Source organism: Pseudomyrmex gracilis, unplaced genomic scaffold, assembly GCF_002006095.1.
Source record: "Pseudomyrmex gracilis isolate BER0280 unplaced genomic scaffold, ASM200609v1 scaffold_17, whole genome shotgun sequence".
NCBI classification, from domain to species: Eukaryota; Metazoa; Arthropoda; class Insecta; order Hymenoptera; family Formicidae; genus Pseudomyrmex; species Pseudomyrmex gracilis.
The window spans coordinates 195,987-211,371 of NW_018020601.1; the positions used below are offsets into that span (position 1 = coordinate 195,987).

At 34.2% G+C, this 15,385-nt stretch overlaps 2 protein-coding genes across 2 annotated transcripts; both read right to left on the reverse strand.

The window, feature by feature from the left end:
* Positions 1-4,959: 4,959 nt before the first annotated feature.
* LOC109864108 lies at positions 4,960-6,847 on the reverse strand. Its single transcript, XM_020445021.1, has 4 exons — positions 6,808-6,847; positions 6,386-6,501; positions 6,228-6,315; positions 4,960-5,895 (listed from the first exon to the last, which is right to left on the reverse strand). Exons 2-4 carry the CDS (start codon positions 6,499-6,501, stop codon positions 5,722-5,724), a joined length of 378 nt encoding a protein of 125 aa, XP_020300610.1. The 5' UTR covers positions 6,808-6,847; the 3' UTR covers positions 4,960-5,721.
* A 676-nt stretch (positions 6,848-7,523) lies between these two features.
* On the reverse strand, positions 7,524-15,385 carry LOC109864160. The gene is made up of 6 exons (XM_020445113.1): positions 15,352-15,385; positions 12,120-12,336; positions 11,787-12,026; positions 9,586-9,717; positions 9,110-9,261; positions 7,524-8,935 (listed from the first exon to the last, which is right to left on the reverse strand). The coding sequence occupies exons 2-6, from the start codon at positions 12,333-12,335 to the stop codon at positions 8,809-8,811; spliced, it is 867 nt and encodes a 288-aa protein (XP_020300702.1). The 5' UTR covers position 12,336; positions 15,352-15,385; the 3' UTR covers positions 7,524-8,808.

The following is a 15,385-nucleotide window of genomic DNA, read 5'->3' on the forward strand; positions in this document are numbered from 1 at the left end:
CCACGAGAGAGTATTCTTCTTTTCGTCGGGGAAGACAAGTCTGAAGTGTTCTATCCTTTTCTGGGGAGAATAATTCGATCCCGGAAAGACGAAGGAACAAAACGGACAACGTCAAATTATTGCGGGCCTCTTCGTGAACGAAGAGAGTTTCGAGGAAGATTGAATCGAACGAAATCAGAATCGTTTCTATGCTTCTCTCGGTAGCGCGCTACACCATTCATTGTCGGATCAAACTTTTTATTTCTGAGAGAAATATTGGACATTTATCAACTATATATATATATTAGCGATCGCTCACTTGCGCGGCCACACTTGGACCATTTTTTGCATTAGACCGCGTTCAATCACATTTCTTCACAAATCTTTGTTTTCCTTTTTTTTTTATCAACCACCAAAGTTGTTAGCCGTGACTCGTTACTGCGACTTCGCAATTGAAGAAATTCGTTCTTATAAATCCACAGTTAAAGAAATATATACCGTATTGTGAATAAAAAAAATATTATTCTCTAACTGTGAATATATACAAGAGCTTTCGGAAAGTGCGTAATCCTTATTTGTCACGCACGCGTCGATGCTTCCTTTACGATCGAGCGAGTTCCTAATTTTTGAGGACGCTCGCTAAAGATCTGTTTCGATCGGTCTCCGCCGAAATATCGCTGGCTTTCACAATCGAGATAGCGTCGCGCCATCAGAACGTTGACAGAGAGCGCTCCTTCTCTTTCGGAACAAAAAAAGAAAACACGAAAAAAAAAAAAAAAAAAAAAAAAAAAAAAAAAAAAATCAAATAAACATTATTTTGTCAAGTGTGTTACCTGTACCTACGATAAGGCGGGAGACGTCTCGCAACGTTCCGAATGAGCTTTCGATAAGCTTCATATCATGTAGATAAGCGTAGATTTATAGCCATGTATATTTCCGTGGGCACGTTGATCTCGTATAATGAAGTTAAGAAGTTTATTCAATGTTGAATGCCGGACGGAATATCCGGCACGGTCGTTCGTTCGACCGATTGTTTTCTCGAAGAAATCTTGTACGATAAAAAATAAATATTATAGTATTTACATAAACAAATATTACAAGCGTCGCGATTTGCGGGACCCGCGAACGGGTCCCCCCCCCCAAAAAAAAACCCGCTGATATCTGCACGCAAGTCTCTGGACCAGTAATCGCATCACGGATTAGCGCCAATTTAGCGCGATCATCTAGAATCTAGTCGTAGTCAAAACGCTGACCGAGCGATTGATCGAGAATTCGATCACGAATGTTATCACGCGCGCGCGCGCGCATCCGAGCAAGTGTGCACCAACTTTCTCAAAGTGTGTTGCATTAGGAAATAGATTTTAAAAATTTCGTCGGCGGAAACTCTCTCTCTCTCTCTTCGCTCGCCGCCGATCTCTCGTCACTTCTTGCTTTCGGAGCTGCTCCCGCGGTGAGAGCCAACATTCGCGCGGACTCGCGCTGATTTCAAAAGGAAGCGATTCTCTCTCCTGTCGTTTTTCATCCCCTCTCCTCTTCTTCGCGAGGAATTCCCAAAAGGAATCGAGAGGAAAACGTGGTGGTGCGCTTATCAGTCGTGCGCGTCTCTCGTAGAGAAAGAGAGAATGAGAGCTCTCTTATAACAATAGAAAAAGAATTCTATATTATCTACCTCCTGAAACGTACCAAAGATTAATCGAGTGTCTACGGAGGGGTTGCTTCATCCTCACTGACAAGGAAAGAGCTTGGGAAGCGGCTCGATAACGCGATTGGGTTCGACCCCTTTTCTCGCCGAACACAAAAAATGCGAAACGGTGAAAAATGCAATACGAAATAATATTACGGGTAGCGTTAGCATTCCGCGTTTTTCGACATTTGATATTTCACAGAGTTGCACATTATCGATCCGAGCTCAAATTTCTCTTCTTGTTTACGCGGGTCAGGGCCGTCTTGTTTGTTACGTCACAGGACGGATAAAATTTAAAAAAAGACCACAATTTGCTTGCCAGCCCGCAGTAATGTGACCGAAGTAATAATATCTCGGATAAAGTCGGTCGTGTTCTCGGTGGTCGAGCAATTTTTACATAATCTTCTTTCGAGATAAAGTTGATGAATTCGAGATTACCAGTTAAAGAACTAAAAAAAAAAGGCAATTACGATCTAAAACATTTTTTTCGAGACTATTTGTCCGAGAAATTGTATGAGATTGAAATTGAAATTTAGACTTTGATCTGCGTGTTTAACAAGTCAGAGGGATAATGATTTATCTCATCTTTGCTCTGTGAAAAAAAAAAAAAGAAAAAGAAAGAAATGCTGCTATTGAAATTTCGCGGTCGATTATTGCAATTAGTTAACTCGCAACCGCTCTCTATAAAAGATATTGTTGAAAAATATATATATACTACCTCGCGGTTGAGGAAAAAAATTTATTTTTAGATGTTATTTAAATCGTCATTCAAAGCAATTGGTTTCCTCTATCCCGGAACGAGGATTGCGCGCGAATCAATAAGTGAAGCTGCTTAAATTGAATTAATTAACAGAGCAAATTAATCAACATGATCGATGGGAATCGTATAACGTTGCTAACGTCGATGAGTGACTGATTGCTGGTCTAATTGAAAAAGTAATCGGATTTTACTCTTGTCGCCGGAAGTTTCATCACACGACACGTTTACAGCGAGATTAAAAGGGGTCAAATTGAAAATTCACGTTTTGCGTTCACACGAGCAAACTCGGAGTTCTTTCCGCAGAATTGGAATTTCTTTGTTTTCAATCCTGTGTTTGTGTGGAACAGTAACGTCATCGCGATTGTTTGAGCATCTTTAACGAATAAAATCAGCTTAATATGATTATTATATTAAATTAATTAATTAACGTTCTCTCGCGATGTCTATCTCGTTTTCTATACGCGAATATATATATACGCTATATATATATATAAAAAGAGCTGTGAAGTAACTGTAAAAATATTACTTATATCAGAGACATCTTGTTGCTTGTCTGTGTTACGTCGAGCGATTTGAAAAAAATTCAATCAGATTGTTTTCAGTAATTTATTTAATATTTATTTAATGTTTTAGATAAAGCATCGCATTAATTGTTTAATGAAATGTTAGCTTTTTAAGCTAAAATTTTAAGAAAATAAAATTTCATGGTGATTTTTTATTTTTTATCACTCCCGCTCGACGTAGCAAAGTTTTTTGTTTTTTGTTTTTTTGTTTTGTTTTTTATTATAATGTGTACTGGAATTGAATGGAGAGAAAAAATCTCTACGTGTGCTACTACATTCCGCTTCCAACTTCATTCCCCTCCCTCTCACACTCTTTCCTGCCCGGACATGAAGTAGCTAAGTCGAGAAATGAAACTAATTGATAGACATGCAAGCGATTAACTACATGTATCGTCAAGTCGAATCTCCGTGTCCGTCCCTTTTTTTCTCGCTTCTTTTTTTTTCTCGAAGAAAAAGGGACTGACAATCTCTCGTGTATAGCAGACAATCTCTGCGGAAACATGAGCGCAATTTACATGTAATCTGTACGTCTCGTGTAAGATAATTTTTTTTTCTTTTAGATTTTGATGTTTAACTAAACAAAAAAAAAACGAATTTTCAGAGATATTATATATATATATGTATATATATAAATATACATATATACATATGTGTGTGTGTGTGTGTGTGTGTGTATACATATATATATATATATGTATATATACATATATGTATGTATATATAAAGGAGTGATTTGGAATCGGAATAAGCGTAATACCGCGAATTCAAAAGTCGTTATCCCGCGAGATTTGATAAATCGTGCGGAATCACGACGATTTTTCGATTCCTGATTCGAGCAAATAAGCGTCCCGCGCAGCAATCAATCGGCTGTGTTTACTGTGCGACGTGAAACGAAAAGAAATAATTAATAAATTATCGTCGACTGAAGACTAGTCGCGTTCTCCGCGAGAGATCAATGTATTTTCGCGTCAACTAACTTAGCGATGTGTCAAGCGAACTGTTTGCGAAGAGGAAAGACAAGTAAAATTGCATAATATCGTATTCTTGGTAGGTTTTATTGCAAAATCGATTTGTAAAAACGATTTAAAATTCCAAATCCTTTTCGGTGTAAAAAATTAATTTATTCTACTATTTGCAATGGTCTTAAATTTTATATTTGTGTTCTATTTTCTCTCTTTTTCAAATTTATATTTTATACTTCATTTTTATTGTTTTCTCCCTCTCTTTCCGTTTTCCGTTACTTATTTGTTTATCTCGTTCCGTGCGTCAATCTCTTTCCTTTTGTGGAGACAAAAAGTTACGTGCAAAATATATATTTGTTCAAACTACGAGATAAAACCTTTATTTCCGATTTTTTGACATCTTCCGCCGACTAGAAAAATTTACACGCATATACTTTTTATTAGAAATTTTGCTCGACAGAATCGCTCACTCACTTTCGGTCCGAAAACAAAATAATACTGTGCCCTTTTTTTGTCTAGATTATTCGCGACTCAGATTGTCGTTTGTAAGATTTTCCGTCAAAGCGCGACGATCTTGTTGACAATTTTTGTTAGAAAAAGGAAAAGAAAAAAAGAAAAGAATAAAAAGTCGAGAAGAGAAGCGAAGATCTCACAAAAATCGGCTCGCTCTTTTTCGCGAGAGTGGCGCATCCTGGAAAAAAAATCACCGTTGAAGTTTCACCTTGATTTCCAGCGAAAAGAATCGAGAAGGTGAACGGCCACTTTCTGACGTTTCTAAGACTTAACAATAAAATTCTCTAGATATCGTGATATATTTATCATCTTTTCTAGACAGCGCATTGCATACGTAGCGAGAGAAGTCGAAGCAACGACGGGTAACGTAATAAAATCTGTCGCTTTCTTTTTGCGAGAGAGTGATATCACAAATAATAATATTTCTAAGAAAAAACGTAATCAATCTAAACCCTGTCTCTTTAACAGAAAATAATTGACATTTGCATTGAAAGCTCATTTTTTTTTTTTTTTTTTTTTTTGCTCTTTGAAGGTTCCGATCTATTTTCGAACAGTCGCTTACAATCGGTTTTGAAACGAGAATAATCACGCAAAAAGTTGCCTATCGTTACTTCTGTGGAAACATGAACCGCCGAACATATTCTCCGAGGATTTGTCGTGTTGTTTGTCAGGAGAAAAAAAATCCAAGTTGATCTCCTCGGGATGCGTCGGCACGCGCGAGAAAAATTATAAAAATGTCACCCATTTTCCTAGCAATACGTGGATCGTTCGTCATTATTTTTTTCATGTATGTAAGACTATGACGAGAAATAAAAATGAATATTTAAATGTTTCTAATGTTGTGTAAATAAAAGATGGAATTGCGATTTTTTCGAACGCGCTTGATAAGTAAGAAGCTATGTTTGAGCGATGACCATGACGACAACGGTGACGACTATCATATTCCATTTGACGATCTCATGTTCAACAAGAGAGAAAAATAAACTAAAATAAACTGTTTATGTGATGTTTTTGATGAATAACTGCATTATTTCGGATTATATTGCTGGCTCGTCGATCATTTGACAGTCGCTCTCGCGTCTCGCTTGATGCACATAAAGCAATTGATGCGTATAAATCAATCACAATTTATTTTGTGTTACCAATAGGTATTATCGAGATAATTAATTAATTCTGTGATCTTTGCTAATTAAAACTTGATAAGTTTTATTGAAAAAAAAAAAAAGAAGCTTTCCGAAAACTATAAATACTGTCAGATGGTTAATCCTCGCGTCGCGTGTAACCCTTCGAACCATGTGTGTTTGCTGCATAATCGTCTTTCATCTTGGCATACTTTTCTTCTCCGTTGTCTAAAACGACCGGCACATCGGTGTCTCGCAACAGAAACGCTGCGGTCGTTGTAGCCATTGTCGAGTTGTTATCCTGCATTGATTGCTACGAAAAAAAAACGTAACACAAATTTAAATATATGTATACTGAATTTTTTTAATTACGAGATTCCTACACCTAGATAATTATCTGAGATTATTTTTTTTTTTTTAAATTAATTTAACTTTTCTCTCTCTATAGAAAAAAAAAAAAAAATTAATCGAGATACGTATATAAAGAACATGCGTAAAAGTTATATTCAGTTTTTTCTGACGTTAAAAACAAAAAAATAATATACATGTTTTACGATTTTAAAATAATATTTTTTTGCGATTACTATTTGTATTGAAAGAAAGAATGGAATATTTTTTTTTTGTCGCAAATTAAAACACTATTACCTGCATAACGTTTAGAAGAAAAAGAAAAGCGAGCAAGGTCAGTGCACTCAGTGCCGCGCCACTTCCTCCGCCCTTCCCTTTGGAGCTCCTGAAATTTAGAATAGAAATTTTCACAAACAATTACGATATTGCGTTTTCAAAATATAATAACATCGCACCCTCGATGTCCACCTCCGTGATGATATCCACCCCCATCACTGTGATAACGCTCGATAGGTGTATCCCAAGGAGCTTTGCCCAACCTTCCGAAATTGATTAGAGATTTGAACGTCATCTAAACAGCAAACAAAAATTCATCAATAATGTTCAATGATTATAACGTTTATTACACAGTTTAAATGTGAAAAGTGTATATGCACAACAAATATTCATTATTTCAATTATATAAGTGTTAAAAAACATAGTATACATTATCATATGTAAAAATTATAAGCAAAAAAGAAAATTTATATATGTATATAAATTAATTTTAATAAAAAATAAATTCTGTTGTTTACTATCTTGTTTTTGAATGGGGAAAAAAAAAAAAGAAACTACGCGAGAGAAAATATTGTAAGCTCCGTGAAGTTGTGTAACGCACTTAGACAATTCAAAGAACTCTCTTTCTTTCACGAGATTCGGTACGAAACTGTTTCGTCACAAAGAAGAGACCTCGTCATCTAGTGTGAAACTTACGGTCACGGTTTCTGACGCCTTTACGCTCGTTGACAACAATCCGGAACTTCTTATCTTTCCGGAGGACGCCGTCCATATCCTTAAAATATTGTGCGCGAATGTCGCCAAATACACACATAAAATTTGATCTGGTATTATCACAATAAAAAAATTGTGGTGGATGATAATTGCGTAATTCAATTAAAGATAGTTACTCACTCATATATATAGAGTTTTGTTTAAACGGATTTTTTTATAAAAAAAATACGAGACATTATAAAAGAATTAAAAACACTGATCTTTGGTATAAATAAAGCCATTTATTTATATTGATATAATTTCGTACAGCGCATACATACAACTTAGAGGCCTACATGCCATGTAAACTAATGAGCTACGTGGATATTACAAAATATAATGAAAAGTCAACTCCACCCGTGTATGTATAAATAATATATACCTATATACAGTAGTTAATGGAGCGGGTGCTAACAAAGAAAAACTGTAATATCCTGAGACATTAACACATATAATTAAATAGGGAAGGCCATTCGCGGAGAACGAGACTCGTTTATTCGCAAAATATCAAATTTAATTAGCTTTATTTTTTATTATTAAATAAATCCAGATTGCTTTCAGAGATAAAATGTATAAAAAATGTTTATTTTTTTATATTGTTCGAGATAAAGTAAAAGTCAATAATACTCACAAATTTCGGTTCTGTCAATTAGAAAATTAACTAAAAAAGTGTAAAATACGCGAATTTGTTTCGAAAATTGAGCAATTTTTGTTATATTTCCTCATTTTGAGAATTGTGTAGCACAAAATACTTGAACGGAGCTCGCTAAGCACGTCAAATTTACCGATCCTTTTTTTCCGACAGCTCTAAGCGCATCTTCTTCCCTAGAGAAACCTTACCACAAATAACGCTTCATATACACATCCCTACATGTAACGATGAAATATGCGATGCGTGTACGTAAACAACCTATGCATTAAGTGCAAAAGTTTTAACTAGATGCAGCGCATGCACAGAATTCAATTTTTGAAGCTGCTCAGAGATGCACGCGGATATTATCATAGAAATACAGTTTTGCATCGGAAATTGAAATTACAACTTAAGTGTATACTCTTGATACAACAAAAATTTCATTTTTAATCATGCATTATGGTTTTAGGCATCGTATACGAACTTTGTGTGCTTTAAACGCGACAAAAAATCAATCAACAGTCGGGATTTCGTCTTTTTTTTTTTTTTTTAATCTGTTGAACGATTTGTCGTGATCATCGTGTCGAATTACCGGAACGCTGCAACTCGCGTCTCTGCACCTAATACACTCGAGATAAATAAAAATAAATATAGAATTATGTAAAATCGATGCGGCGGAACTTGTTGGCCGATACGAAAATGCAATAAACGGAAAAGCTTTTAACACATCATTTTCTCAAAATAATGTTATTAGTACAGATTATCGACCATTGCGCGTCTTGTGTTTGTTTGAGATATCGTGATCGCGAATTCTTGTCGAAATAATCCACATTGTTTAGCGCGTAATTCGCCGCTCGAACGAAATGATCAGTCACGTGATGAATCGCCGAGCAGTCAGCGAGATTCGATGCGAATCTCGGCTCGGCGCGTCTGCGAAATCATGTTGATTAAACCTACACATCTTTCACATTTGGCGTGGCATAAATCATGAGATATCAGAAACTCTATTAAAATCACGCCAATTTCGAGAAACGGTGGACGATATGTCGAAAGTATCGGGAACGTCCGCGAAGATATTCTTCGATCTTTTAGAGATCGTTCCGAAATTTTTTTTACCTTCGTTCGGTCGCTTCTAAATTAAATTCAATCGATGAAGAGATTCCAAAATCTGTTTCTGAAATCGCAAGATCTGCGCCACGCTCAAAGAAACAAACACGCTCATACGGCATTGCAATCCATGAAGAGAGTTCTGCAATCTTCGCCTGTGCGACCGCGTCGTCCCGCTTCGTACAAGGCTTCGAAGCCGACGCCGCTTTGTCTCTGCAGGAGATAACTCGTCGCGTATCTGCAGAGAAAAAAAACAGAGAAACACTTTGTATGATTTCGTTTCACACACACGAAATAAGAATTATAATAAGAATAATATTACGCATCTATATAACAGATAAACATTAAGATATGTCATTGTTGTGTTACATGTAATTTAATTAAGATTAACAAAAATAAACTGAACACTCACGATCCGAGTTGGCAGAAGATCGATGACGGGCCCTGCGTATCAGCGATACACTCCGCGCTTGCCTCGCAAAGAGCTCTTTCGGCACATCCACGTTGACCTTCCTCTTCAGCGCGACCTACGTAGCTAAAGGACTTGACGGATCTCATATAGCCCTGATAAAAGAAGTTCAATAAATAGTAAAAACCTCACAAGCACAATAAGTAGTATACACATCTCCGTCATCCACCGATACGTATTTCAATAAAAATTGACTATAAAAATTACTTTTTTCACTTTTATATTATATATAAAAATATATATAAAATAATAATTAAAAAATTAATACATATGTATATATATATATATAAACATATTTTCCGCATCCAGCGAACGGCTCTTCACGACCAATTATATTCATTGATTATTTTAAAAAAATTAATAATATTGTTATTAGTTTTTTCACGCTTCTCTTTCAATTGATGTTTAATATCATTTACCTTCAGCATAGAGATCGACGCTATCGCGGCTTCGGATACTGTGTCACGTCTTCCGAGCGAGCGAGCCGACATCGAGCGATGAGAGAACGATGTTTTCAGGGCGTCCAGCAGATTGATGACTATGCTGATAAACTGCTTAATAACAAAGCAAAAATAAGCGAGTTTATTCGCGGAGATATGTATCATAAGAAAAAATATTTTAGCAATACAAACAGCACGATATAACAGATACGCGCGAGAAAAGTTACAATACAAGTATACATTATCAAATTTCACTTTTGTATATAAGTATATAGATAATTATTAATACAAAAAAATTGCTTTGATTTGAGCTTAGAAGCCTAGAATTACATGTCTTTTTTAAATCGATTGATCATCGTAAAATTGGTTGTTCGAGATGCTTAACTTTAGGCGATTTTTTAAATTAACCCTTCGTATACAGACATGAGTTTTCCAAACCCACTCAAAAATTAAATAAATATTTTGTTTGTATCACTATACATTATACACTATCGTATAGGTGGGGCTCCGTTTTTCCTCTTGCACTCCCTTCTCGAAAAAACCTAATTCAACCCAATCTATAACATGTCACTGCAATAATGTACATTGAAAAGCGATGTGCATTGTGGATGTGAACTTTGCTTTGAGTGAAAAGTGTATGCGTGGAAATAGTGTGTTCCGCCCCTCTTGCGGGGAGGTTTTGCTATCGAAAAATTAGACACATAGATTTACGTTGAACCTTCTATCTTCAAAATTAGTAGAGATTTTTTTACTTTTTTTTTTTTACAAAAACTAAAATTGAAAAACTATTGATTTTTCGCAAAGATATTTGATTTAAAAGTCGTATGACTTTGATTTAAAAGTATGACTCATATGTCATTTTTTTAATGTCTGTATACAAAAGGTTAAAAATATATTCATTAATAAAAAGAAACTGTGATAGATTAACATACCAAATATTTTAAAACAAACAAATACTCTAAAACAAAGATAAAGTACAATCTTTAATTCTATTAATTCTATTTCTCTATTAATTCTTCTATTAATATATAACAAATATACAACTAAATTTAAATTCGATCTTTCATTTATCGTATTTTACAAAGTAGGAACGTAAGTAAAGTCCTTAGAGCTTATTATTAAAATAGTTTCGAACGATAAACGAACCAGAAGATATTTAATCGTCGAGTGTCTATTCATTCGTGGACTCATACTAACCTCAGAAGCATTTTTGACCATTACAGCAATCTGTTTTGGGTCTCTGCCCTGTCCTAGAAACGCGCCCAGCACCGCAGTCAAAATTTCCTAGACAACCGACACCGGCTATGTGCACTAAGTCTAAAGTTTGACAATTATTTACAAGAGAAGAGAGAAAGAGTGAGAGAGAGAGAGAGAGAGAGAGAGAGAGAGTGAGTATGTTTCGTCTGTTCGTTGATGCAAATGTCGTGTCAGGATTTTTTGTTTTGAACATAAATAATAAGATCACAAAAATTGGAAGAATAGAATGTTTCACCTCCTTTTTTTCATCTAACCGGTTTAAATTATTTTTTTCACGCAAATGTGATTCAAGAACAAAAATCAAAGTGAAACGCCGACAGATTTCCGGTCGAATTAAATTGTGTAGAAAACGTGAAGATGGTGTGACGCAAGTGCGTGAAAATAATAGTCCGTCGCGATTAGAACAATTATTCGATGCATCTTTTCTCAATTATTGTGTTGGACAAGTCGTGACCAAAGACGACCATGTATACCTTTAAAATTTCTATTTTTTTCTTTTAAGAATTACTGACAATGAGCCTCAAAATACTGTAACACAAATTCTAATATAAAAAAAATTCTAATAGAAAACATTTCGAACTTTGTTTAAATATGCGAATTTTTGAGAAATTTACATCCTCGTGTTCATTAGAAAAAAGGAAGGAATCCTTCGCGACAAAAGCATTCAACGTTCCAGACTTTTCATTGATGCAAATTTCACAAATTACAAAATTCTCTTTCATATCTACATGTTATGTGCTATATATAATATTAAATTATGATCTAACAAAGATAAAACTAAAAAGATAGAGAGAGAGAGAGAGAAAGTGAGAAAGAGAGAAAGCCGATTTAATTTACAGCATCTAATTAAAGAATGACGCGATCGGATGATTTTTTATTTCTATCATGATTAGCTTTACTTATATATATGTATATATATATACCTGCATCGGACTGCTCTGATTGTCCACTTTGTCAATACCGTCTACCGGTTGTTGAGGTCCGCCTAGCAACGCTGTCAGTACTCTGAGACCTACGGAGAGCAGGTTGGTCCACGGACTCGTGGTTGCGCCATCGTCTATCTCGTTCTTGCTTGGCCCGGCCCCGCCACTGGTCTGACCTAACAACATCTGCATCAGCATCCCCAACATGTTGGACCACGAGAAGCCGCTGCTGCCATTCTCCTATTAAATATTAACAAAATATAAAACTGAAACAAAAATAATTTTCCCGACGCGAAGATAAGTGTCAAGAACAAAGAGAGATCCATAAATCACCTGAATTTGATTTGTACTTATGTCTTCGAGATCATCAAGAGCCACTTTTTTCATCGCGTTCGGCTTCTCGGCAAACTTCCTTTCTTCTTGTTTGACCTGTTCTTGCTGGTATTGTTGCGGATATTGCGGTGTATATTGAGGATGCTGTGGCAAAGCCGCGGCTTGTCCTAGGACAAGTGCGATCAGACAAAGCGACACGTACTGATTGTACTTCATTCTGCAACAAAATCAACATTTTTCTGCTGTGATTCAATGAAATCGATAAAGATCTATACAAAAATCACTAGTTTCTTTCAATTAAGACTTTTCTTTATTATGAATGTAATATACACACACACACACACACACACACACACAATGTTTATATATTAAAATTGAATAAAATAATTATATATTCAGAAATATAATTTTAATAATTTTTTTTGAAGAATATTAACATATATTGAAAATAGTGTTTTTCATTTTGCCACTATGTATATGCCACATAGTACCGTTGTATATTCAATATTTTGAGAAAGTATGATAAATTATATATGAACCATAAATTATATATGAATTAATTATACATGCATAAATTAATCATAAAGCCGCGCCAGGTTTTACTTGATCGTTTATGCAGAATTATGTATTAATGTTAAATGCTAAAGCGGCATGAATCTAACGCCGCAGGAAAAAAAAAATTATATATGACACATGATGATGGCGATTCAGAAACGAAAGTATGTCGCGGCAACTGACACGAAACGACGAAGATTCAAGTAAAATTGAACGATGAATACATTTGTAAATATGTATATTAATAAAACTATTTATAAATTTTTGCTAAAAAAATGCAAATCATAACGCAAATGATGATTTGTGTTGAATGACCATAAAATACAGAATTTCTTTTAGATTCTTTTATTTATAAATTGTAATGCTTCGATAAAATAGACATGTAAATATTTACACCAGAAACTACTACTGATGCTTCCTTCGATATTATTACTTTCATTATCTCGTATTCATATATTTTATCTATTACAATTTTCAATACATAAAATCATCATTGATTCTCATTTCACGCGTCTGTGTAGGTGCATGTAAATAAAGTTATTTTAACGTTACAATGATTAACAACTTTGTTTATTATATATTCAATAACGACTTTATTTATTTTGTGATTTTTATGTCGAAGAAAAAACACGATGTTTCGAAAACGTACATGTAGTGTGATTTCCCTAACTAATTTATATTTATTGCACAACTAATTTTATGTTTTTAAAAAATAAAAATTTTACGTTTTTATTAAAGTTATATTTTGTTAAGCAACCGAACATTATTAAATTTATTTCAATTAAGTTTAAATAAAAAAACTTTAAATTAGAGAGACTGAAATTCAACAAAATAAAACAAAGCTAATGTGAAAGATTCGACTCGAAATCGCTAATTTAATCGGACTCCGATTTTTAAGTCGATATGAATTTTTTAATGTGTGCGCTGGCGTGACCATGATCTTTCCCTTGATAGCGCGGAACGGAAGTGACTGAAATTTGTACGTGTCGCCGTATGTCAGACCGATGTAGCAGAAAGTATGCCACGATGGTTAAGGTCGCCTCGACGGCGAACACGCCGATCACTCGTTAGCCCACTTCCCGACGGTCTGACGGTGCCGGTTTGTTGAACTCGACAGTGGAACCGTTATCTGAAAAGGCGGTCACGACCTACTGTCGATCGTCGCAGCTACCAATCCCGTACCAATAAAAAAACTAAATAAAGGAAAGCAATGAAGGAAAGCATCCAATATAGATACTCCGATCGGCGAAATTGAGACAAAGATCGACGAAATTAACATTCGATTTCGAGTTTCATGAGAATAATAAGCTCGAAAATAAACTCATAAATCCTATCTACAGTTAGTTTTTAAATTGTTTTTTTTTTTTTTATTAATATGTTATCTGTTATACTCTATAAACTATAATTTCAGACTTTTGAAGCTCGTTTTAGCTTCGAGCTAAAGATAAACCATGTAGCATGTAAATTGGAGCATTGAGAAAAATTTAGATTTATCGATCTTGATTACGTAGCTGCGATTATTGTATTATTATTATCGTTCCAAATCAGTACTAATTATTTTCTCTTCACAATTTTCATCCAAATACAAATTTGATTTACAATGTGTCAAACATAATCGCGTTTAACGTTCTGAAGAAACTTTCGGCATAATAAGAATAACAAGAAGATGATTGTGAAAGCAATGAGAGAGCCTCTCACTCGATAAACGACACACGGCGCACCTTTGGAAAACGGTATACTGGACGATAGAAAAATTGCAAACAAGTTTCTAACTGTAACTCTTACAGTCAGATGACAGCTCATCTTATCTGTGTGAAGATCCTAACAGCAAAAGAAAGTAACTATTTTCTTTGACTACTTAGATCTACCAACATGCAAATTGCTGTAGCGCAAGCTGGATAATTTTTTTATAAAAAAAGAATACATGTATTCTTTATTTAACATATATTCTGTATTCACATATATATATGTATATAAAGTTATACTTAAAAATTTTTATAAAACAAAAATATAACTAAATGTTCTGATATTAAATAATGTACAAACAAATGCAAAATGCACAAATTACCCATTAACCAAAATAATTTTTTTTTATAAATAAGACTGAAATTCAAATATATGAATAGCTCTAGAAAATATTTAAAAATCAAGATAATAATATAAAATACTAGTAAATAATAATATAAAATAATAATATTAAAATAATTAAAATCTTTTTTATATGCTAACACACACAACAATTATTATTAGGCAGCATAAGTTATAATGACTTATTAGTCTCAAAATTGTTTTCAGTTAAACAAAGCATATATATGAATATACGTGTTCTCTCATTCAATTTTAAACTTTCAATATAATCCGATTGAAGTTAAGCGCGATACCGAAACGACAAAAATTAAATGATAAAACTAGAAACTTTCCGGTGTGTATACATCAATAGCTGTGTAGTATAAATAATTTTTTTACACCAAAAATAAATAATATCACAAGAGTAATTTCGAACGTGTAAAAAAAAAAAAAATGAAAATTATACCAAACAATATATATTCCTGGAGTTAAAACTGGAAAAAACGCAGATAATTGAATTTCCTTCAGTTCGTGTCCTACCTCCCAAGACCGAAAGCAATGGAAGAACTATATATATATACATGTATATATATATATATATTTTACTCACTCAGTTATACTTCCTGGGTGGACTTCCGTGTGAC